A 23,544-nucleotide genomic window follows, 5' to 3' on the forward strand; every position below is an offset into this window, starting at 1 on the left:
TCACCTGCAGACAACTGAAGATGGCGAACAGGTAGTGGAAGGTCATGACATCACTGTTGACGGCCATGAGGCCCAACAGCCAGGTGGCGCTGATGAGCAATAGGAGCAGGAAGGCCATCCTCATAGCAGGACTATGTAGGGGGAGGGAGGGAGGTAGGGGGAGAGACTCAGATTATAACACACACAGTCACCTGCATGTATGCACACACACAACATAAAACACACATGCACACCCACACAGTCGCGCATCCACAGACACACACGTAAATCCTACTAATAGACGGTTCGTGTAACATAGGTGTAGCTCAACAATGGAATGGAGAGAATGGCCTTTGATATCCTTCACCTCAAGTGTGTGTGTGTGCACATGTGTGTGTTGGTGCCCTGCGCGTGTAATAACACTTACATGGCTCCAGACTTCTGGAAGGACCTCTGCCTGCGTCCACAGGACGCCTTAGCTGCCAGTACAAAGATGACGATGTTGACCTGAGAGAGAAGGAGAGAGACAAGCATTAGAACCATGGCAGACAACAGGATAATTCACTTACAGTCAACAACAGGTACACTCAAGACCTCGAACTGCAAATCACTCATTAACACAGGCATTTCATTCACTAAGGAATTAGAGAGGGAGAGAGAGCAAAGGAAGGACAACAATAAGAGGAAAGGGCAAGGAGAGAAGAACGAGCAGAGAAAGAGAGAAAGAAGAACGCAACATTGAAAATCTATCGCCATTAGAGGTTAAAAAAAGGCACCATTTATCTCAGGCACTCACCAGGACGACTACAGAGATGGGCCCTGCGAAGCTCCAGATGAGGGTGTCGTGGACAGAGAGCCAGCAGAAGTCTGGGTTCCCATAGCCCTGAGGGTCAAGACCCACTGCCAGACCTGAGGAGGGGAGAACCAGAGAAACACATCAAGACCGTGTTAGCTACAGGCCTACTGTGAAGTGTGAGCATCACCTGCACTGGGACAATAATACAGAGTTGCACTGTGCAGGAATTCTTTCTTCATTCAAATGCAGAGACAAATAAGCCAGTAAAACCTGTTAGAAGTAGATGCATTGGGCTATTATTGATGGGAGAAGAGAATAGCAGAGAAAGACTCGAAAGCCTGTGCATGGTTCATCCACAAACGATGTTGCAGGTCAAGCAAAGCATGCTGGGAGCAGCGCTTTCTTTCTTCATTCACTGCAGTGCACGACGGTGTACACAGGTCTACACTGGTATTATCCATGAGAGGAGAGAGGAGCTGCGCTGGGGTTTGGGACTTATTCTCTCCCCGGGCTTTGTGAGTGTGCCAGGGTGGAAGGTGATATAGCATTATGGGCCGACTGGCACCAGCAGACACAGGTCTAATCACCTAGAGGATGTCTTCAGGACAGGAGGAGACGTACAAGCACTGGAGACTACTACCGGACAGAGACTTCAGTACGTCTCTCTCTCCCTCTCCCTTCTGCTCACTTCATCGCTCTCTCTCTCCCTCATATTATCTGGCTTTTCCTACTGCTCTCGGGGGAGAGCAGTAGGAAAAGTTTCCCACAAGGATTGAAGGTTCCTCGAGGGGAGACAGGCGAGGCGCAGACAAGACGGCTTCTAACTCAGAGGTGTGGACTAGGTTCGTTTACCTGGGATTGGGGCGACGGAGTTGAAGTGTGTGAGTGCATGCATGCCCGTCTGTCTGCTTGTGCATCTGTGTGTGCATACATTGTGTGTGTCCTCACCTGTGATGACCGCAGGTATGCCCCAGCCCATGGCGTAGTAGAACCTCATGTGGCCGTGGTTGATGTTCCGTACCTCCGTCAGCATGCGGTAGATGTGGAGGCCCTCCACAAACATCCAGGCAAACGTACACATGTAGAAGTAGTGGAGCAGGATGGCGATCACCGTGCACACAAACTACAGACAGAGAGTCGCACAGGGACAAGGTCAGAGATCACCGGGGGACGTCCATTTCAAATCACACCGAGAACCACTATACCAAGATCCAAGTTCATTGCTTCAGCACTGGCCACGCTACACCGAGGGTACAAAAACGTTAAGAACACCTTCCGGACAGAGTTTTGTCTTGCCCGTTCACTCTCTGAATGGCACACATGCACAATCCGTGTCTCACAATCCTTCTTTAACCCGTCTCCCCCCCTTCATTCTGCACTGATTGAAGTGGATTTAACAAGTGACAATCAATAAGGGATCGTAGCTTTCACCTGGATTCACCTGGTCAGTCTACGTCAAGGAAAGAGCAGGTGTTCATAATGTTTTGTACACTCAGTGTACAGCCCTGAGTGGGTCTCTCTCTCTCTCTCTCTCCCTCCCTCCATCTCTCTCTACTTTTCTTTATCTCCCTCCATCCCTTGTTCCAGGAAGAATGCAGTGTTCTTGGGAATCCCCCGGTAGGTAGGGACAGGACTAGAGCTAGATCACAGTCTACAGAGCAGAGGGGTCATCAATCTAACAGGAGATGCTCAGGGCTGCGACTGACGACAGCATTCCACAGCACTGACACACACACACACACACACACACACACACACACACACACACACACACACACACACACACACACACACACACACACACACACACACACACACACACACACACACACGGCTAGGCTTCTAACTTCAGAAAAACAGAGGGTGAGTCAGTGAGTAAGTGTCGTTCGTTACTACTGGTGTAACAGCACAGCCAGAAGAGGACTGGTCACCCCTCAGATCCTGGTTCCTCTCTAGGTTTCTTCCTGCCTTCTAGGGTGTTTTTCCTAGCCACTATGCTTCTGCCTCTGCATTGCTTGCTCTTTGAGGTTTTAGGCTGGGTATTTGAAAAGCTTCTGATATAAAATAAGTTGATTTGAATTTGATTTGAACAGTAACAGAGTCTATGGAGACAGACTCAGACCTGCATGTCTGTCTGTGACAGGGTCTACTGCCCTGAGGCTCAAACAGTTAGGCACCAGTAACAGCATGCCTCTATTATCACAGGCCTGGAGGGGCAGCAGGCCTGTTTGTGTGTGTGTGTGTGTCTCTGTGTGTCTCTGTGTGTGCACAGGCGAGTGTGTTGTGCAATACATTTCAGAGTAAATTGCATCAATGTACTTAAATGTATGTCAAAATACACTATTAGATTACTTGCCCATAGGCCAACCTTTATAATGCCCTTACCAGGTGAAGGAATCACATGCTATGTGAATACACAGTATCAGACAGCTCAGAGTGCCTTAAATAGAGAATCTTTTTTTCGACAACAGAGAAATGGTTAGTCCCAGCCAGAACGGCACATTCCTTAGCTCTAACACTATTAGTGAGGCAACAGATGTATAATCGAGAACAATCTAGCAGACAAAGACAAACTCTCAGGTAGAACGGATCCCTGTAAGCTCCTGTCAGCAGCAGTACCTGAACGGTTGCAGGAAAACAAATAGCAGCTATTTGCCAGAAACCGCTAACCGGAGTGAACCTGAAACAGCAATCCCTGCTTTATCCCTTAACCTACCTGAAAATACACCACGTAACAGGAATAGGAAAAATAGTGTATATGTTGGGGAGGAGTGTGTATGTGGGGGATGTGGGAGGAGTGTGTATGTGGGGGATGTGGGAGGAGTGTGTATGTGGGGGATGTGGGAGGAGTGTGTATGTGGGGGACGTGGGAGGAGTGTGTATGTGGGGGGACGTGGGAGGAGTGTGTATGTGGGGGACGTGGGAGGAGTGTGTATGTGGGGGACGTGGGAGGGGTGTGTATGTGGGGGACGTGGGAGAGGTGTGTATGTGGGGGACGTGGGAGGAGTGTTTATGTGGGGGACGTGGGAGGAGTGTGTATGTGGAGTGTGTATGTGGGGGACGTGCGAGGGGTGTGTATGTGGGGGACGTGGGAGAGGTGTGTATGTGGGGGGGACGTGGGAGGAGTGTGTATGTGGGGGGGACGTGTGAGGCGTGTGCGTGTGTATATAATGTACGTGTGTTGTTTCTGTGTTTTAAACATTGCAATATGATTTTGATCAAAAAGAGAAACCTGTGCAGGCAGACACAGACTTTCCATAACGATGTGGTAGAGCATGAGTCGTTTCTCAGCTCAACAACAACGGTGAATTCCCATAAGGCCAAGGAGAAAATGGCTGCAGGGCTGTGTTCCTGGGGTTATCCCAGGTGATCCCTGCAATTTGTAAACAAAATGTGGGGACTCCATGACACACGCCATTTTCAGAAGTGAAAACTAAAGAACTAAACGTAACTGTGAATACAATGGAAAGCACACCTGTGCTCCAGGCAGAGACAACAGAGGTACTAGTGTACTTCTAACACTTAAGCGTCAGAATCATGAGTGCTACCAAGCAACCAACATCTTTTTCATTCATATCCAGATAGTCACAAATACTAAACATTCCAATCTATCCCTGCTAAAGCATGGTCAATGTCATTTTCAGGAGTTTAGAGGTCGGGGTTCCTTAGCTTTCAGTCACTGGGTTTTCAGTCTTGTTGATGGGTCAGAGGTCAGAATTCAGGGGTTAGAGGTCAGGGTCATGGTTAGAGGTCACGATTTGGCTTCCTTAGTTCCGTTCATATCACCAGGTTGTCAGTCTGGTCAATTCATCAGGGTTAGAGTAAGAGGTCAGGGGTCATAGGTTAAACGTTTCTCACTGGGTTGTCAGTCTGGTTGATGCCGATGAGGAAGACGAGCTCGGAGAAGAAGAGTGCCGCCACCAGGTTCTTGTGGATGCTGTGGAGGTTAGAGCGTAGCTTCCTGAGTAGAGCCAGCAGGATGAAGGTGAGGAACAGTGCTACCAGGGAGGCTGACACCGTGGTGTAGGTCACGATCTTTAGGGGTAACACGTCACCATGCTGGGGGAGGGCAGGGGAGGAACAGAGGAGAAAGGGGGAGAGGGGTGAGAAAGAGAGAGGGGGGGTAAAGATCATTATCATACTTGGTAGCAGCAAACAGTGAGAGGACATGAACTACCCCCCCCCCCCCCCCCACTACTAATGTAGTGTATCCTGCCCATAGCAATATAATGACAACTATTTAGAGTTATGTACAGTATATCTCGATGAGCCTACCTCTCTCTTGGAGATGTCCATGAGCACAGCGAAGCTGGCCATGTGGTCACACTGACAGCTGATGTGTGTGTTGTTCCTGTTCAGCAGCTCACATCCCTTAGACGACCAGCCCCCCGTACCACCAATCCTACACACACAAACACACACACACACACACAATAAATACCATGTAAAGAGTGTGGTGTGTGTGTGTGTGTGTGTGTGTGTGTGTGTGTGTGTGTGTGTGTGTGTGTGTGTGTGTGTGTGCGCGTGTAGTACTCACGCAATGGAGTGATTCCAGAACACACACACAGGTTTGGTCCTCTCCTCTGTCTCCAGTAGTGTGTACTCCAGTGTGATGGGGGGGTCAAGGGGAGAGGAGAGGGGAGAACCCTCGTTGTACACCAACGTGCTCACTATGGGGGTGTTGATCACTGGACGGTTGGGCAGCCTGCACACACACACACACACACACACACACACACACACACACACACACACACACACACACACACACACACACACACACACGAGCAAGGATGAACAGAAACACTCCTTTTAGGAAGTTCCCAAAATATACATTCTCGGCTGTTTGTGGCCGCTTGGCAACCAGCCAAATAGTGCTTTCTGAGCCCTTCTAGTACCAGTGTAGCAGCTATCCTACACACACACAGCGCTATAATATTATGATTCCACATTTAACTCTGCTTATATGTGTGAGTTCCATTTGTAATGATGTGTTTTTTTTAATCATATATAGAGTTTTGAGTGGTCCAAATGTATACAGGGAAAGACTCAGACCGCATGGCAATGATATGTGAGACAAACACCCACAGTATGCCAGGGCAACAATCAGACCTAAAGTAAACAGTGGGTTTGTGCCAACGCAAATACAGTTGCCATATCTGTTGCCACGTTTGAGTCATTTATGAGATATGTTATGTCTTTATTATGATGGCTAGATTAGCTACATAGACATTGATAAAGGCGGTGTCTGGTTATGTCAGATGTGATGAAAGATTGAAGTAAAGTGTAGTAAAATGTAGTAAAGTGTTGCCCGTGGTTACCGGAGGCTCCTACGGTCCGGGTCGTATCTCTCAGGGAGGAGCTGACCCAACGACCTAAACACTATCACCACGGCAACAGGCAGGGGGGCGGCGGCCTCGACATGGCGGCGTCTCTTATTGGATAGGGTGTGATCCTCTTCAGGGGCGTCGGTCTGAGAGGGCTCGACGCTGGGGCTGGGCTCGACTACTAGAGAGTGAGAGTAAGAGTGTGAGAGAGAGAGAGAGAGAGAGAGAGAGAGACAACACCTATTTGGAACACCTACTTAAGTCCTTACTACATTGTAGATTGGGACCCACTGATGCATGAAACAAAGATAAGCGATATAAAGAATAATAGTGAAAAGCTTTGGAGCACCTTAAACGGAATTTTGGGGAAAAGGCAAACTCGGCTCCATCATTCATTGAATCAGACGGCTCATTTATCACAAAACCCACTGATATTGCCAACTACTTTTATGTTTTTTTTCATTGGTAAAATGAGCAAACTTAGGCATGACATGCCAACAACTATTTCTGAACCTACACATACTTCACCAAATTATGAAAGACAAGCATTGTAATTTTGAATCCCGTAAAGTGAGTGTGGAAGAGGTGAAACAATTATTGTTGTCTATCTCTCCTGGCTCAAAGTAGAGGAGAGACTGACTTCATCCCTACCTGTATTTATGAGAGGTATTGACATGTTGAATGCACTGAGCTGTCTGTCTAAACTACTGGCACACAGCTCAGACACCCATGCATACCCCACAAGACATGTCACCAGAGGTCTCTTCACAGTCCCCGAGTCCAGAACAGACTATGGAAGGTGCACAGTACTACGTAGAACCGTGACTACATGGAACTCTATTCCACATCAAGTAACTGATACAAGCAGAAAAATACAGATCTAAAAAACGGATAAAAATACATCTTATGGAACAGCGGGGACTGTGAAGAGACAAACACACAGGCACAGACACACACATACACACACATGATAACACATGGATTTTGTATTGTAGATATGTGGTAGTAGAGTAGTGGCCTGAGGGGACACACTTAATGTGTTGTGAAATGTAATGTCATGTTTTTTTTTATTGTATATAACTGTCTTAATTTTACTAGGAAGAGTAGTTCCTGCCTTGGCAGCAGCTAAATGGGGATCCATAATAAGTATGAATACAAATCACGGCTGATTCATTTTGTGTCTCGGTAAGAGACTGGGTTACATGACTGCTTAAGCTTGACTTCAAGCACTCTATCGGTTTAATTGGTAGGTCACCGACAAATCCCAAAGGTTTTGATGGATTACAGCCCAAAAGAGTTTGTACAGTTTGCAGTATTCCAAGTCCAGTGGTAGTGTGAGCAGACGACTTGCACCTTTGTCGGGGACCTCCTGGGCCCTAGTGTTGAACTGTGGGAAACGGACAGAGGACGTGAGGTCTCTGGGGTAGTACTCCTGGATCTTATGGAAGCGAGGGACTGAGGCCTGCTCAGGGACGGACGTGTCCAGGTAATCAACAACAATGACTAAGGAGAGAGGAAGAACCACACATCAAGACCAGCTCATTATCAAATAAGGGTGATATATTAGAATTGCACTGCATGAAAGTAGAACTTGACTGCAGTTTACCCAGAGCCAAAATATTTGTTCAAATTCAACGTCAGGGAGTTAGGAATCTGCTCCTATACTCTCTGAAATCCTCTCTTCATTGGTCTGTAAATGTGTCTTCACTCACTCATGTTGTCAGTGACGATGGTGAATGGTTTGAGGTAGGTCTTCCTCATGTTCTGTGCCAGGGTGTTGGTGTAATCCTCAAAGTGGCGCAGCAGGTGGGCGGTGCCCCCCTCAGAGCGCTGGATCTGCTCCCAGTGGTCTCTGGTGCCAGGGTCTAGGATGGCACTGCCCGCTCTCACCAGGTTCTGAATGGTTTAACAACACAGAGCAGGACGGTCAGACAGTAAGTCGCCTTGAATATGGGCACAGCTCAAACTCTGTCACTCCTGTCTAAGTCCTAGAGTAGCAGAAGTTACCTGCTCAAGTAGGCCTGTATAAGATAGGTGACCTAAAACATTCACAACCTACAGAGAAATGCCATAAAATAATGTGGAGATATTAAATAGCTCAGCTTTGTGGAGATTAGAATTCATATTGTAGGTTGACGTTTATTGTCATGAGTCTTTCCCTGCAGCCAGAACTGAGCGGTTTCCGCAAAGTCAAAATTATCTATATTGTAAAAATGTATAAAAACTAAAAAAGGCTTCATTTAAGGTTAGGGTTAGGCATTAGGGTTAGCAGTGTGGTTAAGGTTATGTTTAAAATCAGATTATAGGACTGTGTGGCTGTGACCACTCTGGACTGTGTGGCTGTGACCACTCCAGCTAGTGACCACTCTGCAGAGCTGCCTCAAGTACATGAGTCATCTAAATAAATTCCAACCTACGTTCCCATTGGCCAGGTCAGCTTCCCCTGTTAGTGGAACTGGAAGAGAGCCAGAGGAGGGCAGTATTCCTCCAGTCTTCCCAGTGTAACCGAACCCACCCAGTTTATAACCCTGAATAATGCACTGGAAATGCACCTAACGGCCTGCTGTCTGACACAACAGACAACAAGTGCATGGTCCCTGAGAGAAATACCGTGCATACAAAAACAAATCTTTATAAAAATAAGAATATTGCAATTAGCCAGTTTGCAGTCAGCACGTTTGCAACATTGTATTTAAAAGAAAAACACAAAAATAACAACAAACTCTGACCTCGTTGAACTCCGCGTCTCTCGTGGCCGTGAGATCGAAGCCTGTCTGATGACTCTCGTACTGGAGGACCCTGGTCAGCAGCTGGAACGCTGTCTTCACATCGTTGCCGTAGTAGCTGTCCGTGTGGTTGGTGGCGTTGTGGAGCAGGCGCACGATAGCTTTGGCGCGCTCGCGGTCCATCCTGGACACGTTACGATGCATCTCCTCATTCTGGAGGAACGGAGGGGAAGAGAAGGAGGTCAAGAATACAGACAGTAGGCCTCCCGGGTGGCGCAGTGGTCTAGAGCACTGCATCGCAGTGCTATGCTGCGCCACCAGAGTCTGGGTTCGCGCCCAGGCTCTGTCGCAGCCGGCCGCGACCGGGAGGTCCGTGGGGCGACGCACAATTGGCTTAGCGTCGTCCGGGTTAGGGAGGGTTTGGCCGGTAGGGATATCCTTGTCTCATCGCGCTCCAGCGACTCCTGTGGCGGGCCGGGCGCAGTGCGCGCTAACCGAGGGGGCGGGTGCACGGTGTTTCCTCCGACACATTGGTGCGGCTGGCTTCCGGGTTGGAGGCGCGCTGTGTTAAGAAGCAGTGCGGCTAGGTTGGGTTGTGCTTCGGAGGACGCATGACTTTCGACCTTCGTCTCTCCCGAGCCCGTACGGGAGTTGTAGCGATGAGACAAGATAGTAATTACTAGCGATTGGATACCACGAAAAATTGGGGAGAAAAGGGGATAAAATTTAAAAAAAAAAAAAAAAAAAAAAAAAAAAAAGAATACAGACAGACACTTGAGACAGTTACAACTATATGGACTGTCTGTGGTAGGTTGGTACTAATTGATGAATCCTAACCAGTGGTGAAAGTAGATTTAATTTCTTACCAGTACGGGACACCCGAGCACGCGCATCTATTAATTACATATATGATCTCTGTTGTCCTAGTAGGCCAAGTAAAGATTTGCCATATCACTTTTAACATGCAATACCTTTAACATAGGCAGGGCAATAGGTTTCAAGTTTGAGGAAGCACATTTTCACCATAAACCAGCACCTTTGTCATTTTATTTAACCTTTATTTAACTAGGCAAGTCAGTTAAGAACAAATTCTTATTTACAGTCACGTCCTACCCCGGCCAAACCCAGATGACGCTGGGCCAATTGTGCGCCGCCCAATCAGGGTCGGATGTGACGCAGCCTGGATTCGAACCAGGTACTGCAGTGACGCCTCTTGTACTGAGATGCAGTGTCTTAGACCACTGCGCCACTCGGGAGCCGCAATAAAACATTCCATGCATCCTCGCATTCGAAGACTTCTGTAAGACAACCTACTTCTCCTAATGATGATGATGATTTTATTGGATAGTCATCATTTAGGCTAATAATAGAACTCAATCACTGTTCGCAAAATAGACTGTTCAATGCAGCGGGTAGTGACGTAGAGCAGGCCTAGGCTAGGAGCTAGAGGGCTATCAGATACATTTCATGTTGGCCTTTTATAAACACATTTTATGCAATTCTACTACACTTTATATGACTGGAGACATTCACAGAAACCTTTTTAATAGTACAAAAATGACAGGGTAGCCTACTGTGCTGACATTGACAAACTAATCAATAAACACAATGTTGTGGGATCCATATAATCGGCCTATGAAAAGGGGGAGACACAAATACAATATGACGTGCATCTAACCCGGAATACATTTTTGTCCAAAAACAAACAAAAGTGGCATTGACGCAATGATAAAGACAGAGACTCACCGGAGATATGGCCCGATGTTCTCCGCTAGTGCCAATAAGACAGGCTACTGTTCTCTCAATTAAGTTGAGAATTTTGATAACTAAAAGACAGATCGGAGTCTTTTCATTGTCATCTCTTTACAGCAATAGCCATTTGCTTTCCAAACAGTTCTTCCACGATTGTATTTTTAAGTATGACGATATGCCTGGCTGAGTCGCTCTGCTTTTCACTGACGGTCACAACTCAACAATCATCTATTTGGTATTTGCCGTGTGCGCTCCCCAATTGCGGGCCCTTTTGACTGTAGGCCACGTGATTTAAAACAATCCCCCCCCCACCCCCCAAAGAAGCTAATGATCCTCTGTGGCCAAATCATGCTTCCTAGTGTAGTAGACAATTTTTTATTTATTTATTTATAGACAGAAATAAGCTAATTAGGCTTTTTAATTGGCAATTTAATTTACTTTAGGGAAAGTTGCCTCTAGCCTTATGGACGTGCCGCTTATACCTTTTAATGTGGCATAAACACAACCAGTCACGATGATTTCATCTGATTGTCAATCAACCACTTAACAAAGGCGCTCCTGTAGGCTACCCACACACGTTCCTCCTCTCACAAAATAGTTCCAGCATCCAAACTCCAACAGTGCACTTGCAATTTGATGAATGGAAAGAGACATCTGTGATAAAACACCTACATGTATTGTAATGACATTCTGGGATTGTCATTAGGTCTACACTTGCAGCCTGAATGGATGTCCCCTGTTATTAATGGGCACTTTGGTCTCGGCCACTCGTCTGCACTGCTCGGTCTCGGCCACTCGTCTGCACTGCTCGGTCTCGGCCACTCGTCTGCACTGCTCGGTCTCGGCCACTCGTCTGCACTGCTCGGTCTCGGCCACTCGTCTGCACTGCTCGGTCTCGGCCACTCGTCTGCACTGCTCGGTCTCGGCCACTCGTCTGCACTGCTCGGTCTCAGCCACTCGTCTGCACTGCTCGGTCTCAGCCACTAATTTGTGCCTTGTCCTCACGCGTCTTGACCTTTCATCTCCACTTTCGCAAAATGTAAGTGTTCTCGTTGAACCACAATGCAATTTGGAGCAATTTGCCAATTTTCCATGTGGCTGACATTTAGTAATGTCAAATAGTGGTATAATAGCCTATAGTTTTTTGCCATTTTGTGTTACTTGTAATAGGCTCACGTTTTACCGGGTACGGCGTACCCCCACAATTTATTTTGCCGGGACGCTGTACAGGCTTACTTTCACCACTGAACTCTGGATTTGCGTAAGTGACTCCGAATTGTGTACAATCTTTCAGTGGGAGATTTGCAAGTTATGAAAGAGCTGTGTATTTGCACAGTTAGAATAGGTGTCTGTATGAGTGAACTATGGATGCATAGCCTTGGACTGGATAAGATCGAGCATACGCACCATCTTCATGAGCTGGGTGAAGGAGACTGTGGTACAGTTGAAGAGTTCAGGAGGCAGCCAGCCCTTTTCATCATTGCAGTGGCGGATGGCAGTTCCTACAGTGAGAAAATAAACGTGTTGAACGACAGCGGTACTTAGAGATAAGCAAAAACAAAAAAGGAGAAGAGGAATATTGGGGTGAGAAAGAATTCAACCGTCTCTTCCTAGCGCCAGGTGGCTGCCACACATGGGTGGAAATGGGGAGTTACTTCATATAATAAATTAGATAAAAGCACAATCTAAATGCCAACTCATTACCATTAATTCCAAACAAGCGTTCAACAGAGAAAAGAGTTTACGGTTAGAACTGACAGAGGACCGTTGGTTGATGTGAGCCAAGCCGTGTCACCCAATAAAAACGGCCCGAGAAAGTCCAGCGGGGCAACAAAGGGTTTCCGTGGTGACAAGGGTAACTAAGGGGGTAACTAGGGAGGTTATTGTGGTTTAATGGGAGCAGGTCAGCGATGTTACGTCTTGGCCCTGCCCATATTGTCTCTACTGCTAAGGCTCTATGTGGCGCAGGAGACCCACCGCACGCACGCACACACACACACACACACACATACACACACACATACACGCACACACACGCGCACGGCTCTGCGGTATTATGAATGTGTCTCCAAGCAGACGTTGTCAAGTCTTCTTCACAAGGCCCGGTGTTTGTCTCTGTCTCCGGCTGCTGCCCTCCAGAGACAGAGTTTCACTAACACCATTGGCCAATGACAAGTCTCAAAAGGCCCTGATAGACCAATGAGAGGGCCTCGTTAGTGTGCTGTGTTAATGAGTTCCTTCCACAGAAAGAGGTGTTGGGAACAGCAGAAGGCCTTGAACTAAGGGACTCCACAGTACAGAACCTCCATTCTCCACCCATAAAATCTTTACTATGAATAAAATACCTTGAAGCATTTGATATCTGTACGAATTGGTCTGAGTTATTGTGACTGTTCCTGCTATGATAAGAGTTGATAAGAGTGTAGCGTGCAGAGGAACTCACCGATAGATCCTTTGGGACAGTTCATGGCTGCAGGACGGCCAAATTTGGTCTTGGGCCACCAGATCCCTTGGTCGAAGGCCTTGGGACAGCCCTCGTACACCACTGAGAGATGAGAGGGCACACGGTTAGAAGTGGTCACTATAAGCCCTAACCACTGACACTGGGTCAGATGTTTTGTGATCCCCTTACGGTTCTGGTTGGCAGTGAGGTTTGTGTAATCTGATCCCAGACCAACTTCTGCCTTGGGGCGCATTACACATATCTAACACGCCCAAGAAACACTACTGCTAACGACTCTTCCGAGGTTTTCAAAACAGCCAAACAGGCCAGCAATTATATCAATAATCCTACACGAGTGGTCACACAACGTTAAAAATTATTCACATGATTTTTAATTAAGTAGCCTAATCCTAAACAAAACCAGGTTAAGACTTGTACACGTGTTGTTATGTCTTTCTAAGTAATGCAGTCTGTTTATGTGCTGTACTGTACACCCAAGTGTTTATATCCTAAGTGACCATAATTGTCACTCTTTGAAGACCTTTTATACAGTAGCCACAAGGTTGGGTTGGAGCACTGAGGTGACAGATTTGGTATGGGGACCGTGGTTCTTTACTGAAGCTAGAGCGGGAACTAAAAGAGGGAAGGCCTTGAACCAGACTATAGAGAGGCAGAGGCTCTGTTCAAATACTCTGAAGACGAATCCTTCCTTCCTACCAGTCCGTGGCGCTATAACTGATCTGACATGTCTGGATAAGAGGAATCCTTGCTTTCAAGAATCCAAATTGAGTGAGGTCAATGATCACATCGAGGAAGGACGGACAGAAGAAAGGAGGGACAGAATGCCCTCACAGGCTCTCGAGATCATATTTAGGAGTATCAAACATTTGCACGTGCACCATTTCCTTCCACATACCTTCACAACCGGTGGCGGTGACCTCAGCGAAGGGGTTGTCACAGCGGTTACATTGTTGTCCGATGACCCCGGCTTTACAGGGGCACTGTCCGGTGTGGGGGTCACAAGTACGGGAATGGGCGCCTAGAGGGAAGCACTCACAGGGGTAACAGGTGTCCTCCTCTTTGGGCTGGTAGTAGTTATCCTGGGGAGAGAGAAGATGGGGGAAAGTTAGCGATTAGCACCTTCCGCTACAGTCAGCTTACTAAGCCTACAACATACAGTCTTGGTTGATTTGGGACCTATTTTGGGAGTAGTGGTCAATTCCTACTAGGTTTGTCATAGTTTACAATCGGGGGTCTTCAAGAGAAAACGTAGTTAGAATCATCTTAGGGCCACAGAAAATTCAAAAGGCATAGGGAGGGTCCAAAAAAACATTTGAGAAACGCTGCATTAGCCTGTGAGAAGAGTAACAGGGATTATCTTCTTACCTTGCAGCGACACTCTCCACTGGTCTTGTTACAGTCAGGGTCGAACCCTTTGCTGATGTCACAGTGGCAGGGGCCACACATGGGGTTTCCCCACCAGCCCCTAGGACACGGCTTCTCAACCCTGACACATCACACAATAACAACACATTTAGCTGAGTTTAGCGCACATAACGAATGGAAATAAAATGGGAGAAAAAAGAAAGATAAAAACGGAGACTGCATTTCTCCTTCACATCACATACCTGCTCTATAACAATATCGCTTAACAACAAAAAATGCATTCAACCGCATCACAGATCTAGTATAAACCTTCTATCCCTCGGAAGAGAGACAACACGGTGAGTGAGTCAAACACTCGCTCTCCAACACTTTCATGTCTCTGAGCTGATGGAGGGGTAAGATAGGGGGTTCTGATAGGGGCAGAACAGCAGTGCAGGTGGAGACCAAACACCTATGGAGGAGCACTGAAGCATGAGGGGGACCCACATCCTGCCTTAGGCAGGAGGTCAAAGGTCAGTGGGTAAAGAATTGACATCCAATCTACCACCCAGAGGAATAGTCGGGAGTACAGTATGCTGCTGGCTACTGCTACATAACTACAGTACTATAGGTGCCAGTTATGGCCAGAACATATTGTAGCCAAGCCTGAGGCTCGGCTTACCGTTATATATGGCACACACACACATACACTCACACACCCGCTACCGACCTCGTTTGCATGTAAACCATACCCACCACACACACACACTTGTTACAAGACCCAGTTAATGTCTAGAGCAACACACAGTGGTTTCATCTAACCCTCTGGCTCCTGACTCTCACGCCAGATCTCTGCTCTAATCAAAGGCAGATCTGGGATCAGTTTTGGAAGAAAGAAAATCGCCAGAGAGCTCAGATCACAGGTCTGGGAACAGCCACATCTGGGGTTCATTACCAGCAGTCTTACACCCGGGTGTTGGAGAAGGACTGTTTTGAGTTAAGGCCAGTAAAAGTAGAGGCTGTTGCCAGGCAGATGAACGGTGAGGCGCATTTTTGTGAAAGACAGGGAGGAAGGTCAGGGAGCAGAGGTTGATTACGCTAACGTGAAAACAAATCGGATGTTGTGCTGATATTGGAGGCATGTGAATGTGTGTTTCCCCCGCACTGTGGAGCCAAACCAGGACACACACACATACCCACACGTGCACACACTTACACAGGCACTTGCACAAAGCGGGCCGGGTCTTACTTGTTTTCGCAGTACTGTCCGTAGTAGTTCTGTCCACACTCGCAGGTGTAGCCATGGGAGGAGCTAGGCTTGCGGACGCAGGTGGACACGTGCTCGCAGGGGTTGAGGTGACACGCGTCAACGCACTCCCTCCCAAAGTACCCTGGGAAAGGACACAGGTCACAGAGAGAAGAGAGAGAGACATCTGTGTGTGTGTGTACACCATGTGTGTAACCTGGGTCGCAGATGCAGGTGTGTGTGTCTACTACTGTGTGTGTGTATGTGCGCCCGTACGTGCGTATGAGTGTGTTACCTGGGTCGCAGACGCAGGTGTGTGTGCTCCAGTCGTCGCTGCAGTGGCTGTTCTCAGGGCAGATGTTAGAGTCACAGGGGTCAGCCAGGTCACAGCCGTCCTCCACATGAATCTTAAAGCCCAGCAGCATGTTCACGTTGACCACGTTGGTGGACGTCTCGCCCATACGCACACCCTGCGGGAAAGAACACACCCTCTCCATTAGGTCCCAGAGTCGCAGGCACACACACTCCTAAGACAGGTTGGTGTATACATACAGCGGGCTACAGTACTTTTATGTTGTGGAGACTAACGTAATCCAGACATGGTTACTGTTAAAACGTACCTGCATACAACCGGTGAAGCCATCGTGGACGTGGTTCCCCTCTCCTGGTAATCCTCCCAGATACAGAGCCCTCAGCCTCAAACCTGGCAGCTCGTTACCTATCTCCACAGACCTCTGGAGACACACACACACACAGAGTATAAGATTTGCTGTGTGTGCGTGTGTGTGTGTGTTCGTGTCTGTGTCTCGGTGTGTATGCGCTCGGCTCAGTACCTCGTACAGTCCGTAGTCCAGTGACACCAGGGCCATGTACTTGATGTCCTTGCCGTCTTTGACGCTCTTCAGCTCCACCAGGACATGGTGCCACTCCCCGTCGTTCACCCGGACTTGAGGGAAGCCCAGCAACGCTACCCTCTCAGATCCCAGAAACACCTCAAACCTCACGTACTGATCACTTATCTGAGGAGGGTGGGGGGAGCGAGAGAGAGAGAGACAATTACTACACACAGGCAGTCTACTCAACTTCGACCGACCCTATAAACCAACTCACCTTCTCACTCTGTTGTCGTTATTGTGTGTGAACAATAACTCACCAGTAGATTGACAGTAGAGAAGTCTCCAGCGGTAGCCTGCATCAGCGTGCCAGTGCCCTGCCTCGTCCGGAACATCAGGCCCATGTACCAGGGCACAGCGATGGTGACGTCGAGGTCACTCCACGACACCAGGGCCTGGCCGTCAAAGTGCTGCGGGGACGGCATCACTGGAGGAGGAGAATAACACAGATGAGAATCACATAATATGTTCAATAATCACTGCTATTAAGGCAAGTCGCGTGTTATACACATCACCTGCTTTGTAGGGCTAGGAATTGCCAGGGACCTCATGATAAGATATTACCATGATACTTAGGTGCCGATACGATATGTATTGTGATTCTCACGATGGTATTGTGATTTTACACTGCGATTTTATTGCGTTGATGTTCCAAATCTATTGCTCTCTATACGTCTGCTACAGAGAGATGAGAGGACATGAGAAAATGTGTTCTGATCAGTCAAGGAAATCAAAGTGCTAAAAACACGTCGGCTCACTATTTAAAAAGAACAGAACAAGCTATAGGATGAAAAATACCGGCGTTTTGGCGCAGGTACAGTCGAATAGCGCCAGCTAACGCTACCTAGCAAACAAAAAAAAACATTTGTATTTTTACACGTCGATACCTGGAGTCAAATGATCGATATATCGTCCAAAAACAATATCTCGATATGCAACTGTATCCATTCTTCCACCCCATCATTAATGCTTAGTATGTCAGACTTACAGATCGGTTCTTGCATTTTTGCATTCTTCCAGGGAGAATAATTACAGTGACTAATCCACCCCACCACGTCTAATTCAGCTACAAGACATCATTACTGTCAATTACCTGGTTTCCTACAGGACACTAATCCTTCTTTGACAAACATGCCCACAGTAACACATCACACTCCAGAGCACCCACTAGCCCTGCAGCCAAACAGATGTTGTCGTCAGTCAGTCAGTATAACAGTACGTCTGTCAGCATAGCCTAGGTTTATCCCTGCGAGACAACTGAAGCGCGGAGCTCTCTCGATCTCCCTCTTCTCCGCAGGGCACATTTTTCTGCTGATGCACAGAGTACACACACATACCTGACAAAACACACACTCAGAAGATGCTGGAGACTAGCTCCTGAACCGCTTCCCTCTCTGTGTCTCTTTTTTTCACACGATACATTGCTCCATTCGCGGTGCCGGGAAAGAGTCAAAAGATTTAAATGATGCATAAAAAAACAACATCAAGATACAGTTCATAAGAGAGTGGAGAGTGGAGGACAGCCACCAGCCCAAAAACCTTCACACTAACCTAAACACACAGGTCAACTAAACCACGACATATGTCCAACCCCACAGAATGCGTCTGGGAAATCCTCAACTACAAATCGACTGTCTCGTCATACTTCCCTTGCTGCGCCTCTGTAACAGTTTATCTTTTGTCCGTCCCCTCGCACCGACCCGGGCTCGAACCAGGGACCCTCTGCACACATAGACAACTGACACCCACGAAGCATCTTTACCCATCGCGCCACAAAAGCCGCGGCCCTTGCAGAGCAAGGGGAACATCTACTTCAAGGCCTCAAAGCGAGTGACGTCACCGGTTGAAACGCTATTAGCGCGCACCACCGCTAACTAGCTAGCCATTTCACATCGGCTACACCTCCACAGTACCACTGATATGTCTATGGTGTCCCTTGCCGCTCTCAAAGTGATATGGTATCTATGGTTCCCGTGCTGTCTGTACCCGTGATGTAACGTCTATGGTTTCTACGTTCGACACAGCTCGTCAACAAGTAGTGGAGCAGCCAAGCCCTCCGTGTTACTTCTGTCCCTAAGTCCAACTACAGATAGTCAATCTGCTGGCTGGCTCAACTACACAGCTACCTCATCCAGCCATCCAGCCCAGACTAGGTGGGAGATAGTTCATCAAATATCAATGTGTGTGTGTTTTACAATTGTTTGGAAGCAGGCGCTAGAGGTTAAACCAAAGCCATCTGCTTACTGTTTCATAACTCAGTACGACTATTGCCCATAGTCATATTGTAGAATTCATTTCAGGTAAATGAAGGTAAAAACAACAATATATTTGGCAAGTGTTCTGGTTCTACTGCCCTGGCCTTGGATAGTTTCCCAAATAAAGAAATTGCTTTATGACATAATGCCGACACACAGGCGCACATAGTCGCACACTACAGCTTCCCTTGATGACTTAGCGTGAGATCTCGCTGTGCGAGACAGGACAGGCACAGAGTGAGTCACTTACTTTAACCCTTTCAGAGGAACACACACACACACACACACACACACACCATTTCAGCAACCCCTCTCCTGGCCTTACACAAGACCTGACCACAAAACCGGTAAACCACTGTCATACAAGCACACAGCGCTATCATTAGGCATGTTAGACACACCCCCCCCATCCATCCATCCCTAGTGAGGGATATGAGCAACAGAACAGTCAGGATCAAAACAGGGCAAGCTGTAACAGTGTAACCGCACACTGACTATCACACATCCATCAGCACCAGAGTATATAGGACTGTTATGACTGCTACTGTATACACACGACAGGAGCTCTGTGGTCTGCGTGGTGTAAACACTCTGGCTCAACAACAACGGAGCAACCGCAGGGTCGGCGTGTGTGTTCCCGTCTCTTGATCCCGGCAATGATATGAGTCAGAGTTGGTCTTTGTCTCATTAGTGAAATAGAACTTAGCCTGAAGAGCTGTTGTCTAAGTTGAACTATTATATGAACATTTAGCTGCTGCAAATCCTCAGGTCCTCTAATAGTTCTACAGCTGCACCATCGAGAGCCTCCTGAGCGGTTGCGTCACCGCCTGGTTTGGCAACTGCTCGGCATCTGACCGTAAGGCGCTACAGAGGGTAGTGCGTACGGCCCAGTACATCACTGGGGCCAAGCTTCCTGCCATCCAGGATCTATATACTAGGCGGTGTCAGAGGAAGGCCCCAAAAAATTGTCAAAGACTCCAGTCACCCAAGTCATAGACTGTTTTCTCTGCTACCGCAGGGCAAGCGGTACCGGAGCGCCAAGTCTAGGACCAAAAGGCTTATTAACATCTTCTACACCCAAGCCATAAGACTGCTGAACAATTAATCAAATGGCCGCCCGGACTATTTACATTGACCCCACCCCTTTGTTTTTACACTGTTGCTATTCGCTGTTTATTATCTATGTGTTGTCACTTCACAAATGAGCTTGACTATACCGTACCCCCGCACATTGACTCTGTAATAGTACCCACTGTATATAGCCTCCACATTGACTCTGTACCGGTAACGCCTGTATATAGTCTCCACATTGACTCTGTACCGGTACCCCTGTATATAGCCTCCACATTGACTCTGTATCGGTAACGCCTGTATATAGCCTCCACATTGACTCTGTATCGGTAACGTCTGTATATAGCCTCCACATTGACTCTGTATCGGTAACGTCTGTATATAGCCTCCACATTGACTCTGTACCGGTAACGCCTGTATATAGCCTCCACATTGACTCTGTAATAGTACCCCCTGTATATAGCCTCCACATTGACTCTGTATCGGTAATGCCTGTATATAGCCTCCACATTGACTCTGTACCGGTACCCCCTGTATATAGTCTCCACATTGACTCTGTACCGGTACCCCCTGTATATAGCCCCCACATTGACTCTGTAATAGTACCCCCTGTATATAGCCTCCACATTGACTCTGTAATAGTACCCCCTGTATATAGCCTCCACATTGACTCTGTACCGGTACCCCCTGTATATAGCCTCCACATTGACTTTGGAACCGGTACCCCCTGTATATAGCCTCCACATTGACTCTGTATCGGTAACGTCTGTATATAGCCTCCACATTGACTCTGTATCGGTAACGCCTGTATATAGTGTAATAAATATCATTTATTATAACACAAGCATATTTGCTAATACATTGTTATAACTAACTTCTTTCCAAACAGGGTTTCTCACAAACTCATAGCAGATACGGAGACCCACACACACCCAGAGACAGATGGCTGTCACAGGCCTTTTCATAAAGACTGATAAGAAAAGGGGTGCCTGGTACTGCATATCACGAGAAACTGAGACCCACACACACCCAGAGACAGATGGCTGTCACAGGCCTTTTCATAAAGACTGATAAGAAAAGGGGTGCCTGGTACTGCAGATCACGAGAAACTGAGACACACACACATACCCAAGGACAGAGGGCTGACGTAAACCTTTCATAAACACAGATAAGACAGGAACATCTACGCACACACAAAAACTCCTCTTCAGTCTGAACATTTTACAGAGACACACAGAAATGTCAAAATAGGAACATCTACGCACACACCTAATCTCCTGTTTTAGCTGAACATTTCTGAAGACAAAGAACTCTACTCAGAGCCAATGGGACAGTGATACTGGCCTGAAGGAGACCTCGCCCAACTCATCAGAACCAACCAGAGGACCAGAACTTCCAGACTCAACCTACTTTCTGTACTGTATAAAATGTATATGCACTCTGTTATCTGGGCTTCTTTCAGAGAGTTCCATTTGAGCTTGATGAAAGGGTCCGTGCACGCTATTTCAGATATTTTTACCTCTGAATAAATTGCTTTTAATTAAACCTAATCCACCCTGTCCAGAGTCTCTACTTCGTCTCAGTTCTCCAGTAAACTTGTTTTATCAACAAATTGGTAGCAGAGGATGGTTTTCTTCTCTGAATTCGGTCCATAAAAAGTTGATAGAGAAAAGAGACAAGTGAGAGACGGATCAGAAAGGAAGGGTGACCTGTCGAAGGAGCAGCCGGGAATCCAGCTCACCTCAGGAAAACTGATCTATAAGGCCTACAAAACAAAGGTAAGCAGAAACCTGTTAAATCAAAAATCTGCATATTGTATATTAGGAAAATCCAAATTAAAGATCAGAAGTACTGAGGTTGAGTATGGGTTACTGTCAAATTTATGATAAATGTCTATTGTAAATGTAAAAGTAAACATGTAAAGATATCTGAGATATAGAGAGTCACATAGTCGGGTAGAAGCCGTGAGACTCAGATTCATATAGACGGGTAGAAGCCGTGAGAATCTAAGTAAATGGGTGTTGTGATAAATCCACATAGTCGGGTAGAAGCCGTGAGAATCCAATGTATTGTGTTATAATTGTAACTGACTTGATAAAAAGATTCAGACAGTCGGGTTGAGTGAGAATTCCGTGAGAATCCAAGTCTAGAAAAGGTTCCCCAGACTTAACAACATTTGATTGGTTAAAACACTTGGAAGTTACCTAGGGGGAATCAACAAAATAAAACAAAAATACAAGTTCAGATAGTCGGGCAAATGGTTGACTTGGCACTTAACTAGATGCACTGTGAAGAACTTAACCTGCGATCAATGTATTAGTGTTGTTATGTAATAAAACTAAATGTGGAAATATTAATTTGAAATGTTGTGTAAGATTGGCCTTTTCACGAGACTCACTAGTTGATAACTTTTGGGAGGACAGCTGAGTTTTCTTTTGGCCCGTGGTGCAGCCGCTGAGCTGAAAACTGACTTGTATTTTTCCTCTATTGTGATGTTGGTATTTCCATAATTCCTAAAATTGAATTGATAATTATTTTAGCAGCGCTTGAGTTCGTAGATATATTGTTCCCGAAGGGCGATTCTGATACCTTCTGGGAAAATATATAACAACTCGAAAAACTGAAATGCGCTGATAACTTTTGCAAAATAATTCCTACAATTGAATTGATAATTATTTTAGCAGCGCTTGAGTTCGTAGATACAGTGGGGAGAACAAGTATTTGATACACTGCCGATTTTGCAGGTTTTCCTACTTACAAAGCATGTAGAGGTGTGTAATTTTTATCATAGGTACACTTCAACTGTGAGAGACGGAATCTAAAACAAACATCCAGAAAATCACATTGTATGATTTTTAAGTAATTAATTAACATTTTATTGCATGACATAAGTATTTGATACATCAGAAAAGCAGAACTTAATATTTGGTACAGAAACCTTTGTTTGCAATTACAGAGATCAGACGTTTCCTGTAGTTCTTGACCAGGTTTGCACACACTGCAGCAGGGATTTTGGCCCACTCCTCCATACAGACCTTCTCCAGATCCTTCAGGTTTCGGGGCTGTCGCTGGGCAATACGGACTTTCAGCTCCCTCCAAAGATTTTCTATTGGGTTCAGGTCTGGAGACTGGCTAGGCCACTCCAGGACCTTGAGATGCTTCTTACGGAGCCACTCCTTAGTTGCCCTGGCTGTGTGTTTTGGGTCGTTGTCATGCTGGAAGACCCAGCCACGACCCATCTTCAATGCTCTTACTGAGGGAAGGAGGTTGTTGGCCAAGATCTCGCGATACATGGCCCCATCCATCCTCCCCTCAATACGGTGCAGTCGTCCTGTCCCCTTTGCAGAAAAGCATCCCCAAAGAATGATGTTTCCACCTCCATGCTTCACAGTTGGGATGGTGTTATTGGGGTTGTGCTCATCCTTCTTCTTCCTCCAAACACAGCGAGTGGAGTTTAGACCAAAAAGCTCTATTTTTGTCTCATCAGACCACATGACCTTCTCCCATTCCTCCTCTGGATCATCCAGATGGTCATTGGCAAACTTCAGACGGGCCTGGACATGCGCTGGCTTGAGCAGGGGGACCTTGCGTGCGCTGCAGGATTTTAATCCATGACGGCGTAGTGTGTTACTAATGGTTTTCTTTGAGACTGTGGTCCCAGCTCTCTTCAGGTCATTGACCAGGTCCTGCC

General features: G+C 46.9%; 1 protein-coding gene across 3 annotated transcripts in view; it reads right to left on the minus strand.

The window, feature by feature from the left end:
- The window catches only part of LOC139565790 (cadherin EGF LAG seven-pass G-type receptor 1-like), a 128,141-nt gene that overhangs the window by 6,051 nt on the left and 98,546 nt on the right, over positions 1-23,544 (minus strand). For all 3 annotated transcript variants that reach the window (XM_071386357.1, XM_071386356.1, XM_071386358.1), the window contains exons 11-30: positions 16,788-16,954; positions 16,468-16,653; positions 16,255-16,368; positions 15,930-16,104; positions 15,638-15,779; positions 14,410-14,530; positions 13,940-14,123; positions 13,024-13,125; positions 11,988-12,082; positions 8,832-9,041; positions 7,815-7,998; positions 7,456-7,605; positions 6,097-6,283; positions 5,313-5,480; positions 5,051-5,177; positions 4,634-4,834; positions 1,724-1,898; positions 776-888; positions 407-486; positions 5-131 (exon numbers count right to left, since the gene is read on the minus strand). In XM_071386357.1, coding sequence (XP_071242458.1) covers positions 5-131; positions 407-486; positions 776-888; positions 1,724-1,898; positions 4,634-4,834; positions 5,051-5,177; positions 5,313-5,480; positions 6,097-6,283; positions 7,456-7,605; positions 7,815-7,998; positions 8,832-9,041; positions 11,988-12,082; positions 13,024-13,125; positions 13,940-14,123; positions 14,410-14,530; positions 15,638-15,779; positions 15,930-16,104; positions 16,255-16,368; positions 16,468-16,653; positions 16,788-16,954 — 3,008 coding nt within the window. The remainder of the gene's footprint in view (positions 1-4; positions 132-406; positions 487-775; positions 889-1,723; positions 1,899-4,633; positions 4,835-5,050; positions 5,178-5,312; positions 5,481-6,096; positions 6,284-7,455; positions 7,606-7,814; positions 7,999-8,831; positions 9,042-11,987; positions 12,083-13,023; positions 13,126-13,939; positions 14,124-14,409; positions 14,531-15,637; positions 15,780-15,929; positions 16,105-16,254; positions 16,369-16,467; positions 16,654-16,787; positions 16,955-23,544) is intronic.

This window comes from Salvelinus alpinus, chromosome 37 (assembly GCF_045679555.1).
Source record: "Salvelinus alpinus chromosome 37, SLU_Salpinus.1, whole genome shotgun sequence".
NCBI lineage: Eukaryota > Metazoa > Chordata > Actinopteri > Salmoniformes > Salmonidae > Salvelinus > Salvelinus alpinus.